The following is a 24,095-nucleotide window of genomic DNA, read 5'->3' on the forward strand; positions in this document are numbered from 1 at the left end:
CCACCTGACAACCCGAAAATGCGTGACCATTTTCGATCTGTCAATGTGTGCGTGTGCTAGTGATGTATATGTCGCAGGGAAAAGAAGATATCAGGGATATCCCGAAATCCCTAGGGATATCACGAAATCGCGGTAGATACCGAATATTCTTGTTTCTTACGTCTTCTTACTAAACAAATCTAGTGATATGTCATTTCACTAAACTAAATCTAGTGAAATGTCAGAAAAGCGGATACCGCCGAATAAAAATCGAGCTACGCATTTCTCTCGCTCGCTCTAATACCCACACGGGCACTAGTGGGAGTGAAACAAATGCGTCGCTCGAGCTGGCGCGGCTCGTGTGATTTTAGTCGTTAAATTATTACGTGTACGTTAAGTTTGAATGCGATTTTCTAAATATCACCTTTTACGACTCTCGAGTTTCAACATTTTTTAATATTTTCCAGACTTACGCGCATGTTACTTGCATGGTTCGATAGCCTGTTAAATGTATATTATGGGGATATTAATAACTCAATACCGATAATAAGATCCCTTCACGCTGATAATGCCCCATTCGCGTTAAGAGGGCGTCTAACGCAAAAAATCGTCCTTCTCTCTTCACACTCACGCCCGTCTTTTATATGCCAGGTGAAAAAGGAGGACGCGGATTAATTTAAATAAAAATAAAATTATTTTTTTCCTAATAACTCGATAAATATGTAACATTTAAAAAATCCGCAGTTCCTCAATAATAGAATTTTATATAATGTGTTAAAATATTAACTTAGTTCAATGCACGGTTATGGCAATATATGAAAAATTCGTGAAAATTAGATGCATCTTTGTGATCGAGAATATTTTAAGATATCGTGTTTTTGCTAGGTCTGATTCTCGGAAATATAATGTAGTACCTATGTCTACAAAATTAAACGATTCGGGGCTTATTTTCAAGTATAAAAATGAATTATAAAATCGTCAATTTAGGGTTAGTCGCCCCCATAAGATAGTGATAGGGTATTAGAGCGAGCGAGAGAAATGCGTAGCTCGATTTTTATTCAGCGGTATCCGCTTTTCTGACATTTCACTAGATTTAATTTAGTGAAATGACATATCACTAGATTTGTTTAGTAAGAAGACGTAAGAAACAAGAATATTCGGTATCTACCGCGATTTCGTGATATCCCTAGGGATTTCGGGATATCCCTGATATCTTCTTTTCCCTGCGACATATATTTTACTATCGATAGTATAGTATTTTGTTATCGATAGTATAGTCCGTTCGAGTTATTTTACCTGAGTTTCTATAAGAAATAAATAATCTGCAACTTTGACAGATTTGTATTTCAAATTAGGTATCATAAATTTTAATTGGCAAAAAAAGGTGACGATTGAAAAGTAGATACACATTTTCTTTTGGAATGATTTTTCAATCGTCGGATATGTTATGACATGAGGTTCTTATAGGGGTAAATAATATACACATAACACATTATAAAGTTACTTATTTATTACTCAGGTAAAATCTATCTGGTAAATCAGCCCTTACATTGAAAGTAAAACGTTGAAAGTAAACAACACACTATACTAGTAAGTATATTATATTTTATTCTTATTATCATATTTTTTTTTATTACAATTATTTTTAACCGACTTCCAAACAGGAGGAGTCTAGACTTTCGGCTCTGAATATATTTTTTATGTATGTTCAACGATTACTCCGCCGTTTATGAACCGATTTTCAAAATTTTTCTTTTGTTGTACATTGTATTGTTTCGAGTAGGTATCATGTTCACAAAAGTGGTGGTCTGGTGATGGAAACCATGAGAAATCGAGGTGACTCCTTGATATTCAAATGGGAACATATGGTCCCTGAAAACGTTCAAAATCTTTCGATTAATAACCTTCTTGGGATTCCAACCAACACGCCCAATTAATTTCAGCCATTTTCCTCTTATTAGAGGATCTTGAGGGAATCTGTAAAACAAATGATTATGATATATAAATATACTAGTCAAAACAAAATAAGGGCCACCACGTTTTTTACGTGCCCTCAAGAATTTATGCGATTACAGGATAAATTAATGAATAAATTAGATATATTAATTAATTTTAAATTAATTAATCTTAAATTAATGAAAAAAAAGATTAAAAAAATATTTTAAAACATCTTATACCGAAAAATCAAATATTGAGGGAAAATTATAGAGAAAGAAATAACTGAATAACTAAAAAAAAAAAAGGTGTTCAATTTTTTTTTTTTTTAATATCTGGTATGGCCTCCTCGTTTTCTAATGCACTCTTCCAATCTTGTAGGTACACTCTCCACAAGGTGAACAATTGTTTCTTGCGGAATTTCTTCCCAGCTTCTTTTCAGTACGTCGATCAGCTGTCTCTCATTGTGGACGGGTTGGTCAGTGCTTCGGACCTTTCGTTTTAAGATGTCCTACATGTGCTCGATGGGATTCAGGTCCGGACTGTTCGCAGGCCAGGGCAAGACCTGTATACCAGCGGACTCTAGGGCTTCCCTGGTGGCTCTAGCTGTGTGTGCGCGAGCATTGTCGTGCATTAGGTGGAATCCTGCGCCAACTCTGTGTGCATATGGGGCCACGTGGGGTCCTATGACCTCCTCGATGTATCGCTGAGTCGTTATCGTACCTCCACTGAAAATCACTAGCTCGGTTCTGCCAGACATAGAGATTCCTCCCCACACCATAACGTTAGGACCCCCAAATCTATCACTTTCATGTATGCAGGCATCGGAAAATCGCTCTCCTTCACGTCTCCAGACTCTAATGCGACGATCATCACTACAAAATTTCACTTTGCACTCGTCAGTGAACAATACTCTGCTCCAATCACTCATATTCCATACGAGATGCCGCCTGGCAAACGATAATCGGTTTGCCCGATGAGCACTCGTTAAGGGAATTCGTACTAATCGTCTTCTGGAGAACTGCTGGTCCTCGTGTAACCGATTTCTAATCGTTTGGTCACTGACGCTGGTTCCCGTCGCCTGCCGCAGACGGTTTTGTATAGAGCGGGCTGTGCTGGCGCGCTCTCTACGGGCCGTCAAGCGCACGTAGCGGTCCTCCTGTGCGGTGGTTGCTCTTACTCTACCAGATCCCCGTCTTCTGGTTAGTGCCCCAGTCTCTTGAAATCGATTCCAAGCATTTTGAATCGCTCGCCGAGAAAAACCGAGCTGCAACGCCACAGAACGCTGTGAATGGCCTTCTTGCAGTAATGTTACGGCCCTAGATACGGTTGCTAAGTCCATATGTCGTCGAATTCTCTGCATGATGTCCTCAAAATGATAATTAAGGCACTAGTAAAACAAAACTTTAACTGCCCCTGACGAAATCTTTATTTGAAATGAGTTTAAAATCTTTCTTAAAATCAGGTAGAGTCATGTGGTTACAATAAAGTGTCCAAAACTATCCATTTCAAAAAAATATCCAAGTGGGGTACTTAAGAAATCTTTGCTAACACGTGTGCTAACACAATCATAAACCGTCAGCCACTTAAACAATGCATTAAAAGAAAGTAATCGCTTCCAACGACAAAAAAGACGCGTGGCCCTTATTTTGTTTTGACTAGATAAACCTTCCTCTAGTTTTAGAGTCACTCTATATTATAGTAGTTGTATTATATTAGCTATATTATACTATACTATATTATATTAGTTAATATAGTATTCCGAATTTCTGATAACAAAAATACGGACGCCCCGCCCGCTCATATATTTTGACACGTCAGTAATTCTTTTAGTATGATAGGTCTACAACAAAATGTATGAACAGAGTGCGTTCCGCCGTCCGTCCGTATTTTTCTGATCAGAAATTTCGGATAATGTGCGGCCGGGTTTGAGGTGATAAATATAAAGGTAAATGATTTTTATTTTAGTTTTATGTTATTGTAAAATATCGATAAGCATATCGATAAATTTGATTCAAGCACTAGCGTATATGTAAAAAAATTTTATGAAAAATGTTTCTTCAAAATTTGTGTAATATAAGAACAATAGTACCTTTAGTTACGCAAAATATGAAAGTAAAAGGGAGGATTCACAATATTTTATTAAAAATAGAGAACTAAAGACAGAATATAGCAAAAATAAACACATCGTAGAAATTAGGACATGAAGATTAATTACCTGTGAAATGTATATTTTTCAGGATTATTCTTATGATTTACACTGCAAATACTTACAGCACAAGTCACAATTTTCAAATATAATAATATTTATTCAAAATAACAAACAAATTGAACAATATATTGGAAATACCGAAAGGGCATAAAAACGACTGACGACTTTTGACGACCTGTCAAATCAAAGTGGTTACAATTTTCATTAGACTGCCTCTCTTTTTTTTTATGAAATAAGGGGGCAAACGAGCTAACGGGTCACCTGATGGAAAGCAACTTCCGTCGCCCATGGACACTTGCAGCATCAGAAGAGCTGCAGGTGCGTTGCCGGCCTTTTAAGGGGTAATAGGGGAGGGTAGCGAAGGGAATAGGGGAGGGTACGGAAGGGAATAGGGGAGGGTACGGAAGGAAATAGGGGAGGGTAGGGAAGGGAAAAGGGTAGGAGATTGGGCCTCCGGTAAACTCACTCACTCGGCGAAACACAGCGGAAGCGCTGTTTCACGCCGGTTTTCTGTGAGGACGTGGTATTTCTCCGGTCGAGCCGGCCCATTCGTGCCGAAGCATGGCTCTCCCACGTCTAATTTCTCTCTGGCTCTCTCTTTTCATCTTGTTATAATTCCATAAAGGATTTTCTTCTCTCTCGCACTCTTTGTTGGTCTTTAGCATTATAGGTTTATGGATCCAATACGGTCATAGAAATAGGTGTTGCCAGTTATTTAATATAAAAAAGAGTTTTTAATTTCTTGTTTGTTAATATGTTTCAAATAATGTAATGTAATTATTTTTCTAATTATATACTTGGATAATCTTGCTGAAATAACAAAAAACAAGCCATATTAAAAATGACGATGTCTTTTGACAAATCGAATTCTCTGAGATCTAGTAACCCTGACGTCAATACCTGTCAGCGTTAGCGCTCTCCATTGGCTATTGGAACCACATATGACGTAAAATAGGATCAATGAAATATGATAATGTAATATGCAGATATGATCAAATGATCATATATATTGGATCCTTTAAATGATCATATAAATGATCCAATATAAATGATAATGTAATACCCCCCTAATGAAGGTCAGTGGTGCAAATTAATTGCTGGCATTTTCCTATTTGTGCAAAGTTTGCTCAAACTTTGAAGAGCATGTCTGGCGCCGGCTTTATGGTAAGGACTAAGGGGGATATTAGATTATCATATATATTGGATCCGAGATCATTGAGTCAATGATATTGGATCATGTAATATAGACATATGATTCATTTCTTCCTTGATCATAGATTTTTGACATTTGCTGAGAGATTGGATCCAATACGGTCATAGAAATAGGTGTTGCCAGTTATCTATACTAATATTATAAATGCGAAAGTATCTCTGTCTGTCTGTCTGTCTGTCTCGCTTTCACGCCAAAACTACCGAACCGATTGTAATGAAATGTTGTATACAGATAGTCTAAAGCCCGAGAAAGGACATAGGCTACTTTTTTACTGGAAAAAAGGGTTGTAAGGGGGTGAAATGCGTAAATTTTTTCAAATTAAGTTAGTTCACACTGCACAGCTGTTTTGATTTAAGGGGTACCAGGGTTTTTTTATAAAAGCTTTTGACACAAATTTTGTTGACATCGCGCGCTATAAACTGAAGTCCACGCGGACGAAGTCGCGGGCAACAGCTAGTTTAATATAAAAAAGAGTTTTTAATTTCTTGTTCGTTAATACGTTTCAAATAATGTAATGTAATTATTTTTCTAATTATATACTTGGATAATCTTGCTGAAATAACAAAAAACAAGCCATATTAAAAATGACGATGTCTTTTGACAAATCGAATTCTCTGAGATCTAGTAACCCTGACGTCAATACCTGTCAGCGTTAGCGCTCTCCATTGGCTATCGAAACCACATTTGACGTAAAATAGGATCAATGAAATATGATAATGTAATACGCAGATATGATCAAATGATCATATATATTGGATCCTATATATGATCATAGAAATGATCCAATATAAATGATAATGTAATACCCCCCTAAGGTGCTCCGCTCTCAATCTAGAGGTCCCGGGTTATTATTGTATGTGTTTGTGAATGGTTATTGGTTAACATGCTTCAGTAGGGGTGTAGACTATTTTCAGGCGGGCGCCAGACATGTGATCAAATACGCAAATTCGCCAAGTGTGGCACTGACATTTGCCTATTTGTGCAAAGTTAATAGCTGGCATTTTCCTATTTGTGCAAAGTTTGCTCAAACTTTGAAGCCCATGTCTGGCGCCGGCTATAGGAAATATATTTATTTTACAGATGTACATATTTTGTTACACACAAAAACTTTCATGCGCTCGATGATTACTGCGCTCTATGTGCCTCTGTTAACAATGTACGTGAATGTACGAAATTAAAATATTATTTTTTTCACTGGGATTTGCTACTAGTTTTCTGTCTCCGATAACAGTTTTCAACCAGCTCGGCACAAGGATTTCCAAGTGGCCGTCTAACATCCCTGGTTGTGTCGAAGCTTATTGATAGATACATGGTCGAAGCATCACTAAATCAATTATGTAGTACTTCCTACTCACAATAACTAAAATCGTATTTAAGTTAATTTTTAGTCTTAATTCTGCTACCCATAATATTATAAACACCTTAATAAGTGTTTAAATTCTTATTTTGTATCATTTATATGTGTTATCAAAAAAAACTAACAAGGTATGTTTATGTCGCAGTCATCTGGTTTAATCTGCGATTCGATTAAATGACTAGCGCATTCATTGAATGACACCATTCAATCGAATGACTAAGGGGGGTATTACATTATCATATATATATATATATGATCATTTCTATGATCATATATAGGATCCAATATATATGATCATTTGATCATATCTGCGTATTACACTATCATATATCATTGATCCTATTTTACGTCATATGTGGTTTCAATAGCCAATGGAGAGCGCTAACGCTGACTGAGGGTTACTAGATCTCAGAGAATTCGATTTGTCAAAGGACATCGTCATTTTTAATATGATTTGTTTTTTGTTATTTCAGCAAGATTATCCAAGTATATAATTAGAAAAATAATTACATTATTTGAAACGTATTAACGAACAAGAAATTAAAAACTCTTTTTTATATTAAATAACTGGCAACACCTATTTCTATGACCCAATCTCTCAGCAAATGTCAAAAATGTTTGATCAAGGAAGAAATGAATCATATGTCTATATTACATTATCCAATATCATTGACTCAATGATCTCGGATCCAATATATATGATAATGTAATACCCCCCTTACCCCTAAGGAGTTAAGGACAACTCTACGTCCTGACTAAAAGTCAAATAGTGAAGTCGATAAATGGGATGCTATATTTTTTTTAAGTAGCCGTTGACGGGGTAGTTATGGGTAAACCACACTGACATATTGTTTTATTACAAATAAAGCACTTTAAATTTAATCAAAAAAATATCAACACAGTGCTATCAGCTGTGCGAGCTGTTTGACGCCATATTTGTTTTAGTGTTTGTGCGTTTTAAGATGATATGGGTGACAGTTTTCATATTCCTTGCTACGGGTTTTTTTACAAGAAAACAAAAAAAATCAAAATGTAATAAATTATATTCCATCTACAAAAACAAATGTTTCCTATAATGTAAATGAATAAAAACGAAAAGTTGCTAAATGCTAACTTATTAATATAAAATTATAAATATTAACTGTGAAAAAATATTGTTACGAAAACATTTGAAAAATGTCAGATGCATGAAATGGAACTTATGTCAATAGAGATTGACTCTGTTGAATCGAAATCAAATCGATAAAAAAGGGCGGCCATCTTAAATCGCCGGCACCATTGAAATGTCAGAACGAAATCGATAATTTCGATTGCAATTCCTTTACGAAGTGATTCGATATTTTTAAATTATCGATTAATTTTTGTTAGGTAACTTCCCTACTATTGTCAATTATAATGTGTCACCAGGGTTGCCAGATTGGGGGTTTTTTTCGCAATTCTGGGGAAAACTTTGAATCTAGGCGAAAATTTGGAGAAACAGTATTTTTGGGGAAATGTTTGGGGAAAATAAATACACTATGGGGATTTTTTGGGGTTAGCACTTCTAAAAAACACAACAAACAATTAATGAAACGAACGTGCTTTTCATTCGATTAACATCCTGGCAAATATGCAAGAATTCAGAGCCATTAAAAAAATGTCTAGCTAGTCTATGACTGATTCTGTCTTGTCTGTGACTGTCTTTGACTGGGTTTGTTGTTTGTTTTAGTTTGTTTGGTCGAGTGCTTAAAAGGCCTGACAGACGTACGAATTTAAATCACGCGGGTTTTAAGTTTGCGAACTTACTCGGCTCGCATCGTCGGTGAGTGGTGAGTGGTGACCCGTGACACACGAGAATCGCTCACACTGGATTACCATGCCCCCAGGCTCGCGGCTTGCGGCTCGCGGCTCTTTGCTGACACACAGGCGATTAAGATCGTCGAGCCATAAGCCCACGTACTTACTCGCACGTCTGTCACCCCCTTTAAAAAAATTCTCTTTGGTCGAGCGAGCGACCCTATGTAATTATGTATCTGTTTAACTGTCAAGTGATCGAAACTACTAAATCGAATAAAAGTAGTTTCAATTTTATATTCGGTTTTTTTTTTCTGTAACAAAGCGATTGGGGATTTTTTTTTACAACGTATCATTTTGGGGAAATATTAAAATCAGTTTGGGGGAAATCGTAAAATTGCATCTGGCAACCCTGTGTGTCACGCATATCATCATAAAACGCACAAACTATAGATAGAGTCGTAGTGGGAAAAAAAAAAAGAAATACATTAAATTATCTGACTGATTTCATGTCCGGTAGGTATCTTCAAAGGGCTATGTTACAAACCGCTAACTAGTTGGACGTTGAGTGACGATCGTTCAATCGACGTTCGGCCGAGTCATTTAATTGAATAGTGTCATTCAATGAATGTGCTAGCCATTCAATCGAATCGCAGATTGAACCAGATGACTGCGACATATTATATACTTATATATTATGCTATTAATGTGAGTGCAATCATTTCCAGTAAAAGTGCAATAACCTATTTTTATTGCAGATCTGAAAATGGCAGAGTTTCGCAATTCTCTGCAGGACTATAGCACTATTCAAGCCAACACTTATCTTACAACTGCCGGAGATGCTGTATGTGAAAAATATTGTAAACTGTAGTTGTTGGCTTAAAGATTTTCTGTCTCTATAATAATTTATTTTTTATTACACTTAGGTATCATCAAAATTTCATGAAAAGTTACGAAGGTATCGAGATATAAAATTAAAAATTTTGACATTAGATATGAAGTCAGAACTATTTTGTGAAGGATCATCAGTCTACACAGGCTCAAGTGGTTTAGCTTTTTATTATTTAATGTCAGCTATGAGGAAAAAACCAGTTACATGCCATGAAACTGCTAAGGTATAGATCTATAATGTTTTATATAGGTATTTATTTTTATGTCTTAGTATTAAATGGTCCACATTAACAAACATTTTTGTAGTATATATTCCATGTCGCAGCCAACTTGTTAAAATAGCTGTTTCAAGCAGTTAGCCCTTTGACTGAACAACGCCATTCAATCACATGGCTATATTATGTCGTTTAGCCGACTTGTTGACTGCAACGTTCAACACTACAGCTAGACGACGCTTAACCAACTGGTTAAATGGCAAATTAACTAAGGTGACCATTAGTTTTGTATGTAATTTGAGAGAATAGGAATACTTTTTGTAATTTCTTGCAAGATTATTCTTGGATTAAGTTTAAGAGGTGGCCAATAGTTTAATGAAATAAATATAAATGAAAAACACATTATTAATCATAATATTCTTTATTGCACCTAGCAAAATATTACAAACTCAAAAATGTACTAAGTAAGAAATTATATAATACGAGCTTTTGCCCGCGGCTTCGCTCGCGTTATGAAGGATTATTATATACAAACTTTCATCCCCTATTTTAACCCCTTGGAGTTGGAATTTATCAAAATCCTTTCCTGCATGCCAAATTTCAGCCCGATCGGTCCATTGGTTTGGGCTGTGCGTTGATAGATCACTATGTCAATCAGTCAGTCAGTCGCCTTTGAGTTTTATATAATATATATAGATATATGTATATGTCGCAGGGAAAAGAAAATTTTAGGATATCGTGTTTTTGCTAGGTCTGATTCTCGGAAATATAATGTAGTATCTATGTCTACAAAATGAAACAATTCGGGGCTTATTTTCAAGTATAAAAATGAATTATAAAATCGTCAATTCAGGGTTAGTCGCCCCCATAAGATAGTGATAGGGTATTAGAGCGAGCGAGAGAAATGCGTAGCTCGATTTTTATTCGGCGGTATCCGCTTTTCTGACATTTCACTACATTTAGTTTAGTGAAATGACATATCACTAGATTTGTTTAGTAAGAAGACGTAAGAAACAAGAATATTCGGTATCTACCGCGATTTCGTGATATCCCTAGGGATTTCGGGATATCCCTGATATCATCTTTTCCCTGCGACATATAGATATAGATTATTATTTATTTGGTAGATTATTTGTTTGTAATATTAAATCTTTTAACGATCGAACAAAAATACATTAAAAAACTTATATTTACTACTTTCTTTCCGAAAAATATCTTGAAACAATTCACAAACACTGGCTCGCTGAAGTCATATTGAAAACAAAACGCACCTAGTACCTAGCGACTCAAATATTCAATTAAAAAGCTAGAAGTGTGGTTGAATGGCGTTGTTCAGTGACTGAATCAAACAGCTAGGTTGCCCTTTGACTGAACTTCAGTCAAAGGGCTAGCTGTTTGATTGAACGGCTAATTTGACCCATCAATCCCCAAGCGGTACCTGGATGTCGCATAACAATTGAAAATCTATTGTGTCTGCGATTTGTGTTTTTCTCGTAAAGTTCAAGCAAGGTTACTTAAAACTTAAAAGTTACTTTTACTGTATCATTTTTAATTTAATTTACTTATATTATGTCTAATGTATTTGTTGCAGAAAGCGTTAGAATACATAAACATAAATAAATTAAAGGGTCAAAAAATAAGCTTTTTGTGTGGAGACGCAGGGCCTCTTACTTTAATGATTATCATCTCTTATATGCTAAAGGGATATTCAAGTAATATTAAAATGAAACCTGAAGAATTAGTTCAAAGGTAGTAAAAGTAAAAAATTTACGCCAAACGGATTCTCATCTATTTTTATTTAAAATTTAAATAACTAACACAATTTTGTTTCTAGGCTACTAAGCTTAAATAAGCTTTTAAAAGATTCACCGGATGAACTCTTGTATGGGAAAGTTGGATATTTGTATTCTTTAATGCTGATAAAAAATTATATCAGTGAGGACAATGTCATTCCAGAATTAACCATAAAAGAGGTAATTAGTTCTTTTTTTTATATGTGGGCCGTGGGGGTTAGTTGTTGAATGACAATAAGTTATTACAAGGTAATAGATGTTGGGCAATCTGATACTATTATTAGCACAGCCAATTTCATGCAAATTATAAAAGTAACTTTTGCTAGGCTTACTAGCAAATCCACAACTTATAATATATTGAAAAAATATTCTAAAACATTGATAGAAGTTTGCTCACCTGTTTGTTATCTTAATATATGACTTACCTTTTATAAATGTAATTGATTGTACCGTTGGTTCTTGGTGGAAATGCATGTTGAACACTAATAAAACAATATTTGCATGCACTTTTTCCACTATATTAAGAAATAATTAACAAATTACACGACCGGTTTCGAAATTAATCATCTTCAGGTGTACTTAGTGTAGGTACTAGGTAGTTTTACAAAATTAAATATAATCAAAACAAATATTGGGGATGTCAGCATCATGAAATTTTATACCATTTGGTAGAATTTCTCTACCGAATACGAATTTTTTCTACTAATGTTAAAATTAATATTTAGTTGGTTTTAGCTCTTTTATATTGATAAATTAATAACGTTATGTCATATATACAGATGCCATTGTTAAATTTCAAAATTTCAATTACAATATGTCACAAAATTACTATCAAATTATTAAAATGTCAAAAAATTAATATACACACTGTCAAACTAACTTAATTACTACCTATACAATTGTCAATTAGATCACCAATAATTTAATTTATTTGTCCATAATATTAAAAATTATAAAAATATTAATATCTATAATAATGTCAAATAAATTAAACTAAATTAAATAATGTCAATAAATATAATAAATTGTCAATAAAATATATAAAATTTATAAATATCAGGTCAATAAATTAAATTAGAGGTGAATTGTAAATTAAAGAATAATGTATAAATAATAATACTCTAAATGTCTTGTAATAATATTGAATGAGATAGGCAAGTCTGGTCGTTCAACAAGTTCCCCCATTTTTTGTGTCTGTTGACTTCAAGTGCTTCTAATGCGTCCATTTTCTTACTTTTGGGCAAAGAGGTCAAGGATATAATTCGCTCTACAGACAGTATACTTAAAAATATGTATCTACCATCGATCTTATCCATGAATCCCTTGCCACCGCGATTGTATGGATTTTACAAGCTACATAAGCAAGGAGAACCTATAAGACCAGTGGTTTCATATACAACGGCGCCAGCATACAAACTTGCTAAGAAGGTAAATACAATTTTTAAAAAGTTATCAAGATTTAAGCCGAAATATACCATAAGTAATAGTCTGGAATGAATACATAAAATTCAAGATGTCCCCGTTCCAAAAAATGCTATCCTGGTTTCCTTTGATGTAAAAAACCTATTTTCTAACATACCTATTAAAGAATGTATAAATATTATTGATGAAATTTTATGCACTTCAAACTTAGACGCACAAGAAATAATAGACTTAAAGGCCATATTTAAGGTTTGCCTAGATCAAAATTATTTTATTTATAATGGTAAAACCTATAAACAGAAAGATGGATTGGCTATGAGTAGCCCCTTGTCTCCTCTCTGTGCAGACATTTTTATGAATGATTTTGAATCAAAGATACTGGAAACCTCATATAAAGAAAATATTATTTATTGGTACAGATACGTGGATGATATAGTATGTTTATGGAATGGCGAAATTTCAATTTTAAATGAATTTTTTAATTATTTAAATACAATTAATAATAAAATACAAATGACATTAGAAATAGGTAATAAAGTTTTAACCTTCCTTGACTTATCTATAGATATAAAACGTGGTCACGATACGATAAGACATATCGCTGTGAGCAATGGTTACAAAAGTGAACTGATTGATACAATTCTAAAAAAAGCTAGGAGAAGGATGGCTCACAAACTGCTATACGATTTCTCAGAACAGAAGGAAAAAATAAATAGCACTTGGGTAAAAATACCTTACATTGGCCCTTTATCATATAGATTTCAAAGGATTTTGAAAAACAAGGAGACCAAAGTAGCATTCTACACTACGAGTTCCCTAAAAAGTCTGTTGTGCAATAATAAGGACAAGTTTAATGTCACTGACAATAGCGGAATATACAGCCTTTCTTGTGAAACATGTGGAGGTATATATACAGGGTGTAATAAGACCACTTCCGATAACTTTGGGGTATGATTATACTACATTTTCTGATTACGAATATGTATTTTTTTTTAATTTTTTTAAATTTTTTATTCTTTATTTTTTTATAATTAAAACCCTTTAAACATGATAATAAACCACATAGAAAAATATTTTAAAATATTTTTTTAAATTTTATTATTTTTACCCCAATAAGCATTTGCAAGCGCGCGGTCAACGTTCTCGTGTTCCGAGTAGGTACAAACCCGAGAACGTTGACCGCGTTAATCAGCTGTTAGCTCCGGCCTACGCACGCTAAGTCGAAAGGTCGTATGCGACGAATGACGATACACTACGAGTTACGACAGAACACACAGAAACCCTAATGTATGTGGTGTCTTTTCAATTTCAAACCCATGAAGGTCACCATGACGTGGAACTTAGAACTCTGACCTCTGACCTCTCATCTAAGCTACTTGCAGTGTTAAGAGTTTAATGGTAGCTCATGTAGAAAACTGTAAGTAACTGTCTGTGCATGTGTAACAACTTACGACAGTATGGCAAACTTCTAAGATTATTAGACTCGTTAAAAAGTTCATCGTAAGTAACGAAACCTATGCGGATGAACTGTTTATCCGCAATCGTCACTTATCAATCGAAATAAAAACCTCATACATAAAACTGGCAATTAACTTACGTGAAAAATGTTGAGTTCAAGTGTTCTTACTTCTTTATGCATTTTGAAAATAGTCCTTAATACCAAGCAATAAGACCAGTCACCACCAAGAACGTCAAAAAAACTTCTCGTTAACGAAATGTATCACACCACAAAGTATTTTATTACAACTGAAATAATAATCAATTATTAACACTTTACACAATACTACCACGTTTTGATACTTGAAGTAATTATTAAAAAATCAAACTTATCTCCTAACAACTCTAACAACCTATTACCTCAATGCTCAAATGGCTACTAAATTAAAAAATCTATTTTAATTTTTGAAATAATGTTCGTCGTGTATCGACTTTCGGAAGTAGTCAAAAGACACCGAACGGCGGCGGCTTGCTTTGATCGCGGCGCCGACAAAGCGCGCCGCTCTGCAGGTGCCCGACGCACGTGTCGCTAATCCATTTCAAGGACAATCTAAGTGTTGTACCCTATAAATTCAATACTATTTAGTCGATATTTAAATTACCATTAAATGATAAAAATTATAACTATTATTTAGTAGATCTCATCTCATTTTTTAAATTCGATACCTACATTATCGTGATAAAGTGATTGTTATACCGTGGTACGCGTTATGCGCGTCTAAAATACTTTAATACCTAATTAATTAAATAACTTTTAATTATTGTCGCTTTTCTTAATATTGAGTAGGTATTTGTTTATTTTTAGTTTGACAGTAATCAATACGTACTCGTATGTAAAACAATTAATACGATTTATCGATAAAAAAATTATCGATTACTCAAAATATTCACATTGCACGGGGATACATCCCTATTATTTTACAAAGTTTTTTCTTCAATTTTGTTCAGTCGGCTGTCTAACACGCGCCGTGCTGGTGTAGGTACTGTGACGTTTTTGTTTAAGTTTTGTAATTTTACGTTTAGATGTTGTCATATTATTGCTTGTTTTGTGTATTGTTAACTATTTTTTTTATGTTTGTAATTAATAACGGGCCGTGACAAGATACGTCCGATGAATGTGCGATGCTTTAAGGAACAGGTGAACATCGTCGTCGATAGACGATAGTGCGGTTTAAACAGTGCAATAAAAAGTGTTTAAAGAATTGGAATGTCTCCTGTAATTACTTTTGTTAAGTGTTGAATAACTCTGCAATCTACATCGAGTTAGATGGATCATGGAGCACAGTTCGAACTGCATTTCATAAAAGCAGACAGCTGATCACAGGTCAGTGAACATGTTATCACGTATGTTTTCCATTGATAGGTATTGATAGGTGCAGTAGGTAACTGTGTATGTATTTTTACAGATGTGTAAATCGGATGATGATCGGATGTGAATTATGATTTCTTTTCCTTTTTGGCCGGAAGTAAAAACTGAGTATTTTTGAGTAAAAACCTGAGAAACGGTAATTAATAAATTGTAACATTTTGTTAAATCGTGAAAACTATTGTAATTTAATAATCATTACAATATTGGTGGTTTATTCACTACCTACGGGCTAGGGTATAGGGCACACCACGATCAGCTGTTTTGTCTTAACTCATGACTAGCGCAGAGCCGCGCGCGCGGTATTCGGCGCGGGCGGCGCGGGGGGGCCGGCTCGGCCCGGGGTTTCATTCATCGGCGGCGGGCGATATTATCGCGCATTAACTGCACGCATTATACATTGCGTGTTGAAAATTTTGACTATTTTAAAAACTGGCGATTACATGAAAATTTCTTGCACCAATGGATATATCTCATGCCCTATAATAACCCCACGAAGTTATCGGAAGCGGTCTTTTGACACCCTGTATAGGTCAGACGGGGCGGAAATTTAAAACACGGATTCAAGAACATATTACAGCTTGGAAAAGAAAAACAGAAAGATCGACGTTTGCTGAGTATTTAAATAATAATGACCATAATTTTGAACCTGACAAGAACATCAAATATATGTTTGCCCAAAAGTAAGAAAATGGACGCATTAGAAGCATTTCAAGTCAACAGACACAAAAAATGGGGGAACGACCAGACTTGCCTATCTAATTCAATATTATTACAAGACATTTAGAGTATTATTATTTATACATTATTCTTTAATTTACAATTCACCTCTAATTTAATTTATTGACCTGATATTTATAAATTTTATATATTTTATGGACAATTTATTATATTTATTGACATTATTTAATTTAGTTTAATTTATTTGACATTATTATAGATATTAATATTTTTATAATTTTTAATATTATGGACAAATAAATTAAATTATTGGTGATCTAATTGACAATTGTATAGGTAGTAATTAAGTTAGTTTGACAGTGTGTATATTAATTTTTTGACATTTTTATTCAAATTCAAATTATTATTTGATAGTAATTTTGTGACATATTGTAATTGAAATTTTGAAATTTAACAATGGCATCTGTATATATGACATAACGTTATTAATTTATCAATATAAAAGAGCTAAAACCAACTAAATGTTAATTTTAACATTAGTAGAAAAAAGTCGTATTCGGTAGAGAAATTCTACCAAATGGTATAAAATTTCATGATGCTGACATCCCCAATATTTGTTTTGATTATATTTAATTTTGTAAAACTACCTACACTAAGTACACCTGAAGATGATTAATTTCGAAACCGGTCGTGTAATTTGTTAATTATTTCTTAATATAGTGGAAAAAGTGCACGCAAATATTGTTTTATTAGTGTACCTTTTATACTTTCAAAAGTATGTGAAAAATTTGATTTTGATTTGTTTTTCGCAGGTGATAAACTCCATATTAACAAGTGGGAAAAAGTTGTCAGCTGAAATAAAGGCAGAAAGCCCGTTAATGTGGCAGTGGCATGATAAAATTTACTTGGGTGCTGCACATGGATATGCTGGAATTTTGTACATGTTACTGCAGGTAACTAAATAATCATACGACAATAGGATATACTACTGCAAAGTTTTCACGCAAGAGGGCAGCACCAGCATAGTAAACGAAAAGTTTTGTTTGATGTTTGACAATGTTCTGTCAATATTCTGAAATGACATACAGTGCATTGTGATTTGTGCAACATTTCGGATTTCTGTCGCATTATTTACTGTAGTCTGTATGTGCAAGTAGCGCCCTCTGCTCCAATCCTTGCGTAATACTCCCTATCTTAAAGGGGTTTTTTGCCGCCATGAGTACTTCTTTTCATTCTTATGGTCAGTGATCACTATCGGTATTACTCGATAGTTTTACTCCAAATCGAGTAAAAATAACCGTGTGGACCGTAAAACTCACAGCTCAAAGGCGATGGAATTAAATAAATCTAATTTCCTTCGAACTTATTCGACGCGAGCCGTCGAGCTTAGCATACGAATTGCGAGACTTGCTAAATTTTGCCACCGTTTCCTTAGTTGAACAGTCACCTTTTGGCTCAAACCAACGGTTCGGTGATAACTGGAACGGCTCGCGTCACTCGATAGGTTATGGCGACGCTTTGATAATTTGGCTGTAGCGATGTCGATTTTTGTCAGTAATGACTAAAGCTAAGAAATTAAAGTTTTCATCATGTCTTTGTCTTTGAATTACCCATAGCCAAGAAGTTTACACCCTAATGGAGTTTTCCTACAGAACAAAAAAGTGAAGATCAAATATTTGAACTCTGTTGACCTTTTTGTTATGTCCTGTTCTTTTCTTTTGATAGTTCTCACTCGCTCACTTGTAAAACACAGAGTTGCCAAAGTGTTTTATATTTTCCCTATTAACAAAATCAATTTTAGTTTTTAAGCCTAAAATACGTCCCATATACACGATTAAAAAAACCTTACAATTAAATAAATAATAATTCAAGGGTGGTTTTTGGTTGCATAACATCAAAAGCAAAAAGAAAAATAAACTTATGTTTTTTTTATTCACATTACTCCCATTTTATAATGTTAGTTTTTTTTAATAGCAACACAAGCAAATGTCAGAACGTAGTCAAAACATAATGGCTGCCGATTGTTGACAGCATCTCTGTTCGATTTTTTACATAAAGTAAATAAAGCATATTATTTTTAATACAAAATACAGTGAGTTGTGTACTTCGAGGTTGTAAAAGTGCATGGTATCCAAATTGTGGTGTGAAATTTCACGGGTAAGTTAATTAAATGAAATATTTTTTACATTTCGCTAGGGTGACCATTAGCTGTACTTTGGATTGGATTGTCCTCGTAGTTCGTACATATAACTGCAAATGATTTACTACCCGATAAAGGTGTTATGGACAAAAGTTTTATATATTAGGCTAGGATGACTATTAGTTAGTTTGGATTGGATTGTCCTTGTATTTCAATGGTAAAACTTTACTTAGCATTTTACATTTATGGCACCTATTTTACGTTACAGGTTCCCTAGTGACCCTGACCTGAGGCAAGCTTGGTTATCTAAAATACCATTAAAATCAAATTATTATAAATCTGCCAGAATTTGTAGCCTACAATTTCGATCTGAACTTGAAGACTATGATGTCAATAGACCTGACCGCTTATTGAAATCTGCTATACCAAAGATTTGTGGGTGTTGCGAAACATTGGTAAGTTCTAATAGTGAATTATTTTACTAAATACTAGAGGTATCTTGCGGCTTCCTTGTGGCAAAATTAGGTTGTACCGTTTCCCATGGGAACTATGTATTTATACACAGTAAAAGTAACCTATGTCCTTTCTCAACATCTTATCTATGTTTATGCCAAATTTCATAAAAATCGGTCCAGTTGTAAAGCATGCAACAGACAGAAAGACAGACACACAGACCATGAAGATAGTACATTAGTATGAATAAAGAAATGAGATTACTTCAGGTAATTTTATACGTGGGAGAGCCATGCTTCGGCACGAATGGGCCGGCTCGACCGGAGAAATACCACGTTCTCACAGAAAACCGGCGTGAAACAGCGCTTGCGCTGTGTTTCGCCGAGTGAGTGAGTTTACCGGAGGCCCAATCCCCTACCCTATTCCCTTCCCTTCCCTTCCCTAACCTCCCCTATTACCCTATTCCCTCTTAAAAGGCCGGCAACGCACCTGCAGCTGATGCTGTGAGTGTCCATGGGCGAAGGAAGTTGCTTTCCATCAGGTGACCCGTTTACTCGTTTGCCCCCTTATTCCATAAAAAAAAAAGGTAACTAATCATTTAAAGTTGTGTCTTCTTCTTCTTAATATCACTTATTTTTTTCAGGAATGTCTTAATATTCCTTCAAGCTCACAAGAAACTCCTTGCGCTAAAGCGTCAGCAATGCCGATACTTGAAAAATATGTAAGCATTAAAATTTTATGGCTGACTTTGAGACTTAGATTATCATTTACATTTTCATCTCACATTGCTACCTCTTTCAGCTCGATGAAAATGAACCACCTAAAAAGAAACAAATTGTGGAAGTGCAAGAAGCTATCGTTTTACCTGTTTGTTCATTATTTAAAAATAACAGAAATATATTAAAACCAATGTTAAAAAGGTTTAAAATCAGATGATCAGAGAGATATAAAATGGAATTTGTCAGTAATTTATGTAAGTCAAATTGTGATAATTACCATGTATTAATGTATCTAAGAATGAGATGTTTATTTTGTAATAACTATTTAAGAATCTTGACGTTCATAAGTGTTACCGTGTGACCTATATGAATAAATTATTTTGATTTGATTGATTTGATTAGAATACTACTTAAAACCCATCAATCCCCAATTTTTTGTTTGACTTTAATATAAAAAATCTTTCATATGAAGCTGTCTTTTAATTCTACTCCATTTCATATACAAAGCCAAGAAAAATATCTTACTTCATACCAATATTCTAAAGTGGAAAGATTTGTTTGTAATGGATAAACTCAAAAACTACTGGGCTCATTTTAAAAATACACATTGGGCGTTTTGAAGCGCGCGCCTAACACGCGCTTCAAAACGCCAAACTTGTCAAAAAAGTGTACCTTATAGGTACACATTTCAATACATTTGCAATATTTAGGTGACCTTGAGCGGTACTAGGCTGACGTTACATGACAGATCAAAAGGAACCAAATTTAAAACGGTAATAGTATGGGAGTTACGATTCCTTAGTTTTTATTATTCGTAGTGTATGACTAATGCCGCGGCCATACATGCGTCTATCGTACGAAGCTTTGTGCTATGATTACGATACACGCAGATTGTCCTGGATACGGTATCGTTTTAAGCACGAAGCACTACACAGGTGCGGCCCGGGCATTAGAATAATTAGTAAATTATAGCAAGGTTCTCCCCCTGTATAGTGCGGAAGCTCTAGAACAATTATTTTTTTATTTGTTTGAAAGTTTGTTCTAGGGCTCCCGTACTAATAGTTAAGGCTACTTGTTTGTCCTAGAATATTCAAAACTTTGGTTACCCTAAAGAAAAGGGATAGCACATAACAATGACGTCATCCAAGGACATATTTTTTATCTTCAATCTATTGTTCACTATGATACCTCCATTAGGGTGTAAACTTCTTGCCCATAGCATAACACGATTGGTCAACTTTTATAACACAGAATAATCAATCAAAAAGACCTCTGTAAAAAAATGGATTCCTATTTTGCCAACAGAGGAGAGTGATTTACCTAAGCTTCCAAAATTTGTACATAAATTAGTTCAAGCATAATTGTGCATAAAAGCATAAATGTTTCGGGCCGGCCTCTCATAGAAAACAAGCAATCTAAAACATATCCAACACAGTTTTTTACTTTAACGCCTTACCTACCTACCTGCCTACCAAAACCTTAGACTGGGTTGCACCAACTAACTTTGACTTTAACCTTAACTATAACCGGAATTATTATTTTTAACAAAAAATTAAAACCGACTTCCAAGGTAAAAACAATAATAATATGAACTAAAAAGTATTAAATAACTCTTACTCTATAATAGTGCCTTTTTCAGAATTCGTTTAAATCTCAACTATTTCTGTACATACTACAGTCTTCATTATTTGAAGTCGGTACCAGCTAATTTTATCGTGAGTTCAGTCAATGTCTCTGAAGCTTTTGGGACTGGTACCGACTTCAAAGTAATGAAGACTGTAGTATGTACAGAAATAGTTGAGATTTAAACGAATTCTGAAAAAGGCACTATTATAGAGTAAGAGTTATTTAATACTTTTTAGTTCATATTACTATTGTTTTTACCTTGGAAGTCGATTTTAATTTTTTGTTAAAAATAATAATTCCGGTTATAGTTAAGGTTAAAGTCAAAGTTAGTTGGTGCAACCCAGTCTAAGGTTTTGGTAGGCAGGTAGGTTAGCATAATCGGTTTAGTCGTTATCGAATTATAGCGTTACTAACACAATTGGAAATCCATTTTTATATATATAAAATATAGAAGATGCGAAGAAACTTTTTCCCCTACCTAATACTTATATTTTCTAGGCACGAGCATACATCGACAGTCATGACATGGATCAATTAATAAGACCGACTATAGACTGGTTGACGACCCAACGTTTTGAAGGTGGAAATTTTTCGTCTTCTCTTGGAAGCAAGTCTGGTGATAGATTGGTGCAGTGGTGTCATGGCGCGCCAGGATTTGTACCGTTGTATATTTCAGCATATCAAGTAAGATTTTTAACAAGCTAAACAAATTTTTTATCTATTTTTATCCAACTTTGACGAAAAGTATTAGTGGAGCAAACATATTTATATAATAATACATACCTACTTAAGAGTTTTTTTCACCAATCTATCAAACAATTATAATGAAGATTGTGTCATATACCTATTTCAGGTCTTTGAAGATAAAAAGTATTTGGATGTTGCAATAAAATGTGGTGAAGTTATATGGGAAAGAGGGCTATGTCGAAAAGGATACAGTATTTGTCATGGAGTCAGTGGTAATGCTTACGCATTTCTTCAACTCTATCAAGTCACTAAGGTAATTTCAATTCGAATGTTATATTATAATGGCTCATGCATTAACATACCGACGGGTGCAAAGTAAAAAGAGTCATCTACAAAACAGCAACTTTTCAGGAGAGCGCATAATAGGAAAAAATGCTCCCATTTTGTCAATTTCCGATAAAATTTATTGAAATTTTCATCATTGTTTCATTATTTATTAATGAATCCACATGTATATTTAATTTCTTCTAATTATGTTTAATTTACGAGATATTGTAGTTGTCTGCATCTACATTGCGCTTGAAAATATGACAACTGAGTTAACTACCACTTGGTCGTTTCTACGTGGGAATTAAAAATTATATTTATTAAAGTATTTTTACCGATTACTAGTACGATTATCAGTAACTACGTAAAGTGTAACACTTTATATTATTATTAAAAGTAAGTTATATTATTAAAATATGTAGTTAAACGTTTTACATCTTAAACACACCAAGTTCAGAACATAATTGCGTAGATATCTTTTTCTACGTTGTCGATTCGGTGCAAGGTACACGATTTAGAAGGAAGTTAAAATATGAAATACTAGCTTTTGCTCGCGGCTTCGCTCGCGTGGAATTTGAAAATCGCGTAAATTGCAAATATTCCCGTAAGCTCCCTTAGAAACATGATGTTTTTCCAAGACCAAAAGTAGCCTATGTTACTTTTCATCCTTTCAATTAAGTTTATGCCAAAAAACAATACGATTTGTTTCTTCGTTAGAGCGTGAAGGAAGGACAAACAAACAAATAAATAAATAAACATACTTTCCCATTTATAATATTAGTATGGATATACTTAGGAATCATTCATTTACTTTCGTAAAAATCGTATTTTCTGACAACAAAAATGAAATTCTGTGTCAATACTTTAATTATTTTAAACTAATTTAAAAATTATTCAGTATCATTATCAGTACAGGAACTATGTTGTAAATTATTATAATTTAGGCAGAGGCTTATTAAGTCTTTGTACTTGGCACTTGTAAGCATGATGGGTTCATTATAACATCATAAGCATCGCCGGACGTTTTACACCATCGGAGGGGTGCATACGATTCTTCAGAACACAAAATGAAATTTTATTTCAACGATTTCTCAATTGCTTCTCGTGATCACAGAGATCCCAAAACCGGTCAAAGATAAGTTAATAAAAAAATTTCGCGAGAACTTGCAAATGCCGGGATATGATGTTACGCAGGTTGCAATTTACCATTTCTGGACTGATGTAATTGTTTACCTAAATTTTGTCGTAATTTACGTCTCGTATCAATACACGTGTCTTTATTTCTCAATCGCCTTTTCTTTAGATCAATATGTAGGTAACTGACGTCTTTTTCTGCCGTTTAACGAGGAAGGCGTAGAACATTCACTTGATGCCTCCACTGCCGAAGAAGCATCAATGGTGTTGTCTATAGAAGATTTAAAGTTTGAGAGGGACAATATACTCGATGGCCTGTTTGAGTTAATAAACTCAAGCAGGTCATAGATTATATGAGATCAAAGTATCTGTTTAATAAAAAAGAATATATAATATTTTGATCTAATACTGATAATGGACGCGGCGGACTTGAAGTGATGAACTGTATTCTGAGGGTGTTGGCGTATTTGTTAATTTGCTGAGATCGACAAATTTTCAAAATCATTTTATATTTCAGACTGAGAGTGAACTGGTGTGACTGGCCTAGAGTATTCGGATCATGGGGACTTATCTTACAAAGTTAACTTATATTCATTTGTCTTCATCGGTGACACATCAAGGTTTTCTATAAGATGTTCAATAATTTCATCGGGCAACACAGTATTTTGCTCGATA

The 24,095-nt window shown here is 34.2% G+C and overlaps 1 protein-coding gene and 1 long non-coding RNA gene across 3 annotated transcripts in view; both read left to right on the forward strand.

The window, feature by feature from the left end:
* Nucleotides 1-24,095, forward strand: part of LOC121731678 (lanC-like protein 2) — a 29,825-nt gene that overhangs the window by 4,698 nt on the left and 1,032 nt on the right. The window contains exons 2-8 of one of the 2 annotated variants that reach the window (XM_042121246.1): nt 9,228-9,313; nt 9,396-9,584; nt 11,167-11,324; nt 11,410-11,548; nt 17,147-17,287; nt 21,771-21,956; nt 22,126-22,272. In XM_042121246.1, coding sequence (XP_041977180.1) covers nt 9,236-9,313; nt 9,396-9,584; nt 11,167-11,324; nt 11,410-11,548; nt 17,147-17,287; nt 21,771-21,956; nt 22,126-22,272 — 1,038 coding nt within the window. In that variant the 5' untranslated portion in view covers nt 9,228-9,235. Of the gene's footprint in view, nt 1-9,191; nt 9,314-9,395; nt 9,585-11,166; nt 11,325-11,409; nt 11,549-17,146; nt 17,288-21,770; nt 21,957-22,125; nt 22,273-24,095 lie in introns of those variants that run through there. The other variant, XM_042121247.1, reaches the window with a different exon arrangement.
* LOC121731690 lies at nt 18,836-20,008 on the forward strand. Its single transcript, XR_006036270.1, has 3 exons — nt 18,836-18,929; nt 19,571-19,648; nt 19,729-20,008. It is a non-coding gene; the product is annotated as an uncharacterized LOC121731690 (long non-coding RNA).

The sequence above is a fragment of the Aricia agestis genome, chromosome 11, assembly GCF_905147365.1.
Source record: "Aricia agestis chromosome 11, ilAriAges1.1, whole genome shotgun sequence".
NCBI lineage: Eukaryota > Metazoa > Arthropoda > Insecta > Lepidoptera > Lycaenidae > Aricia > Aricia agestis.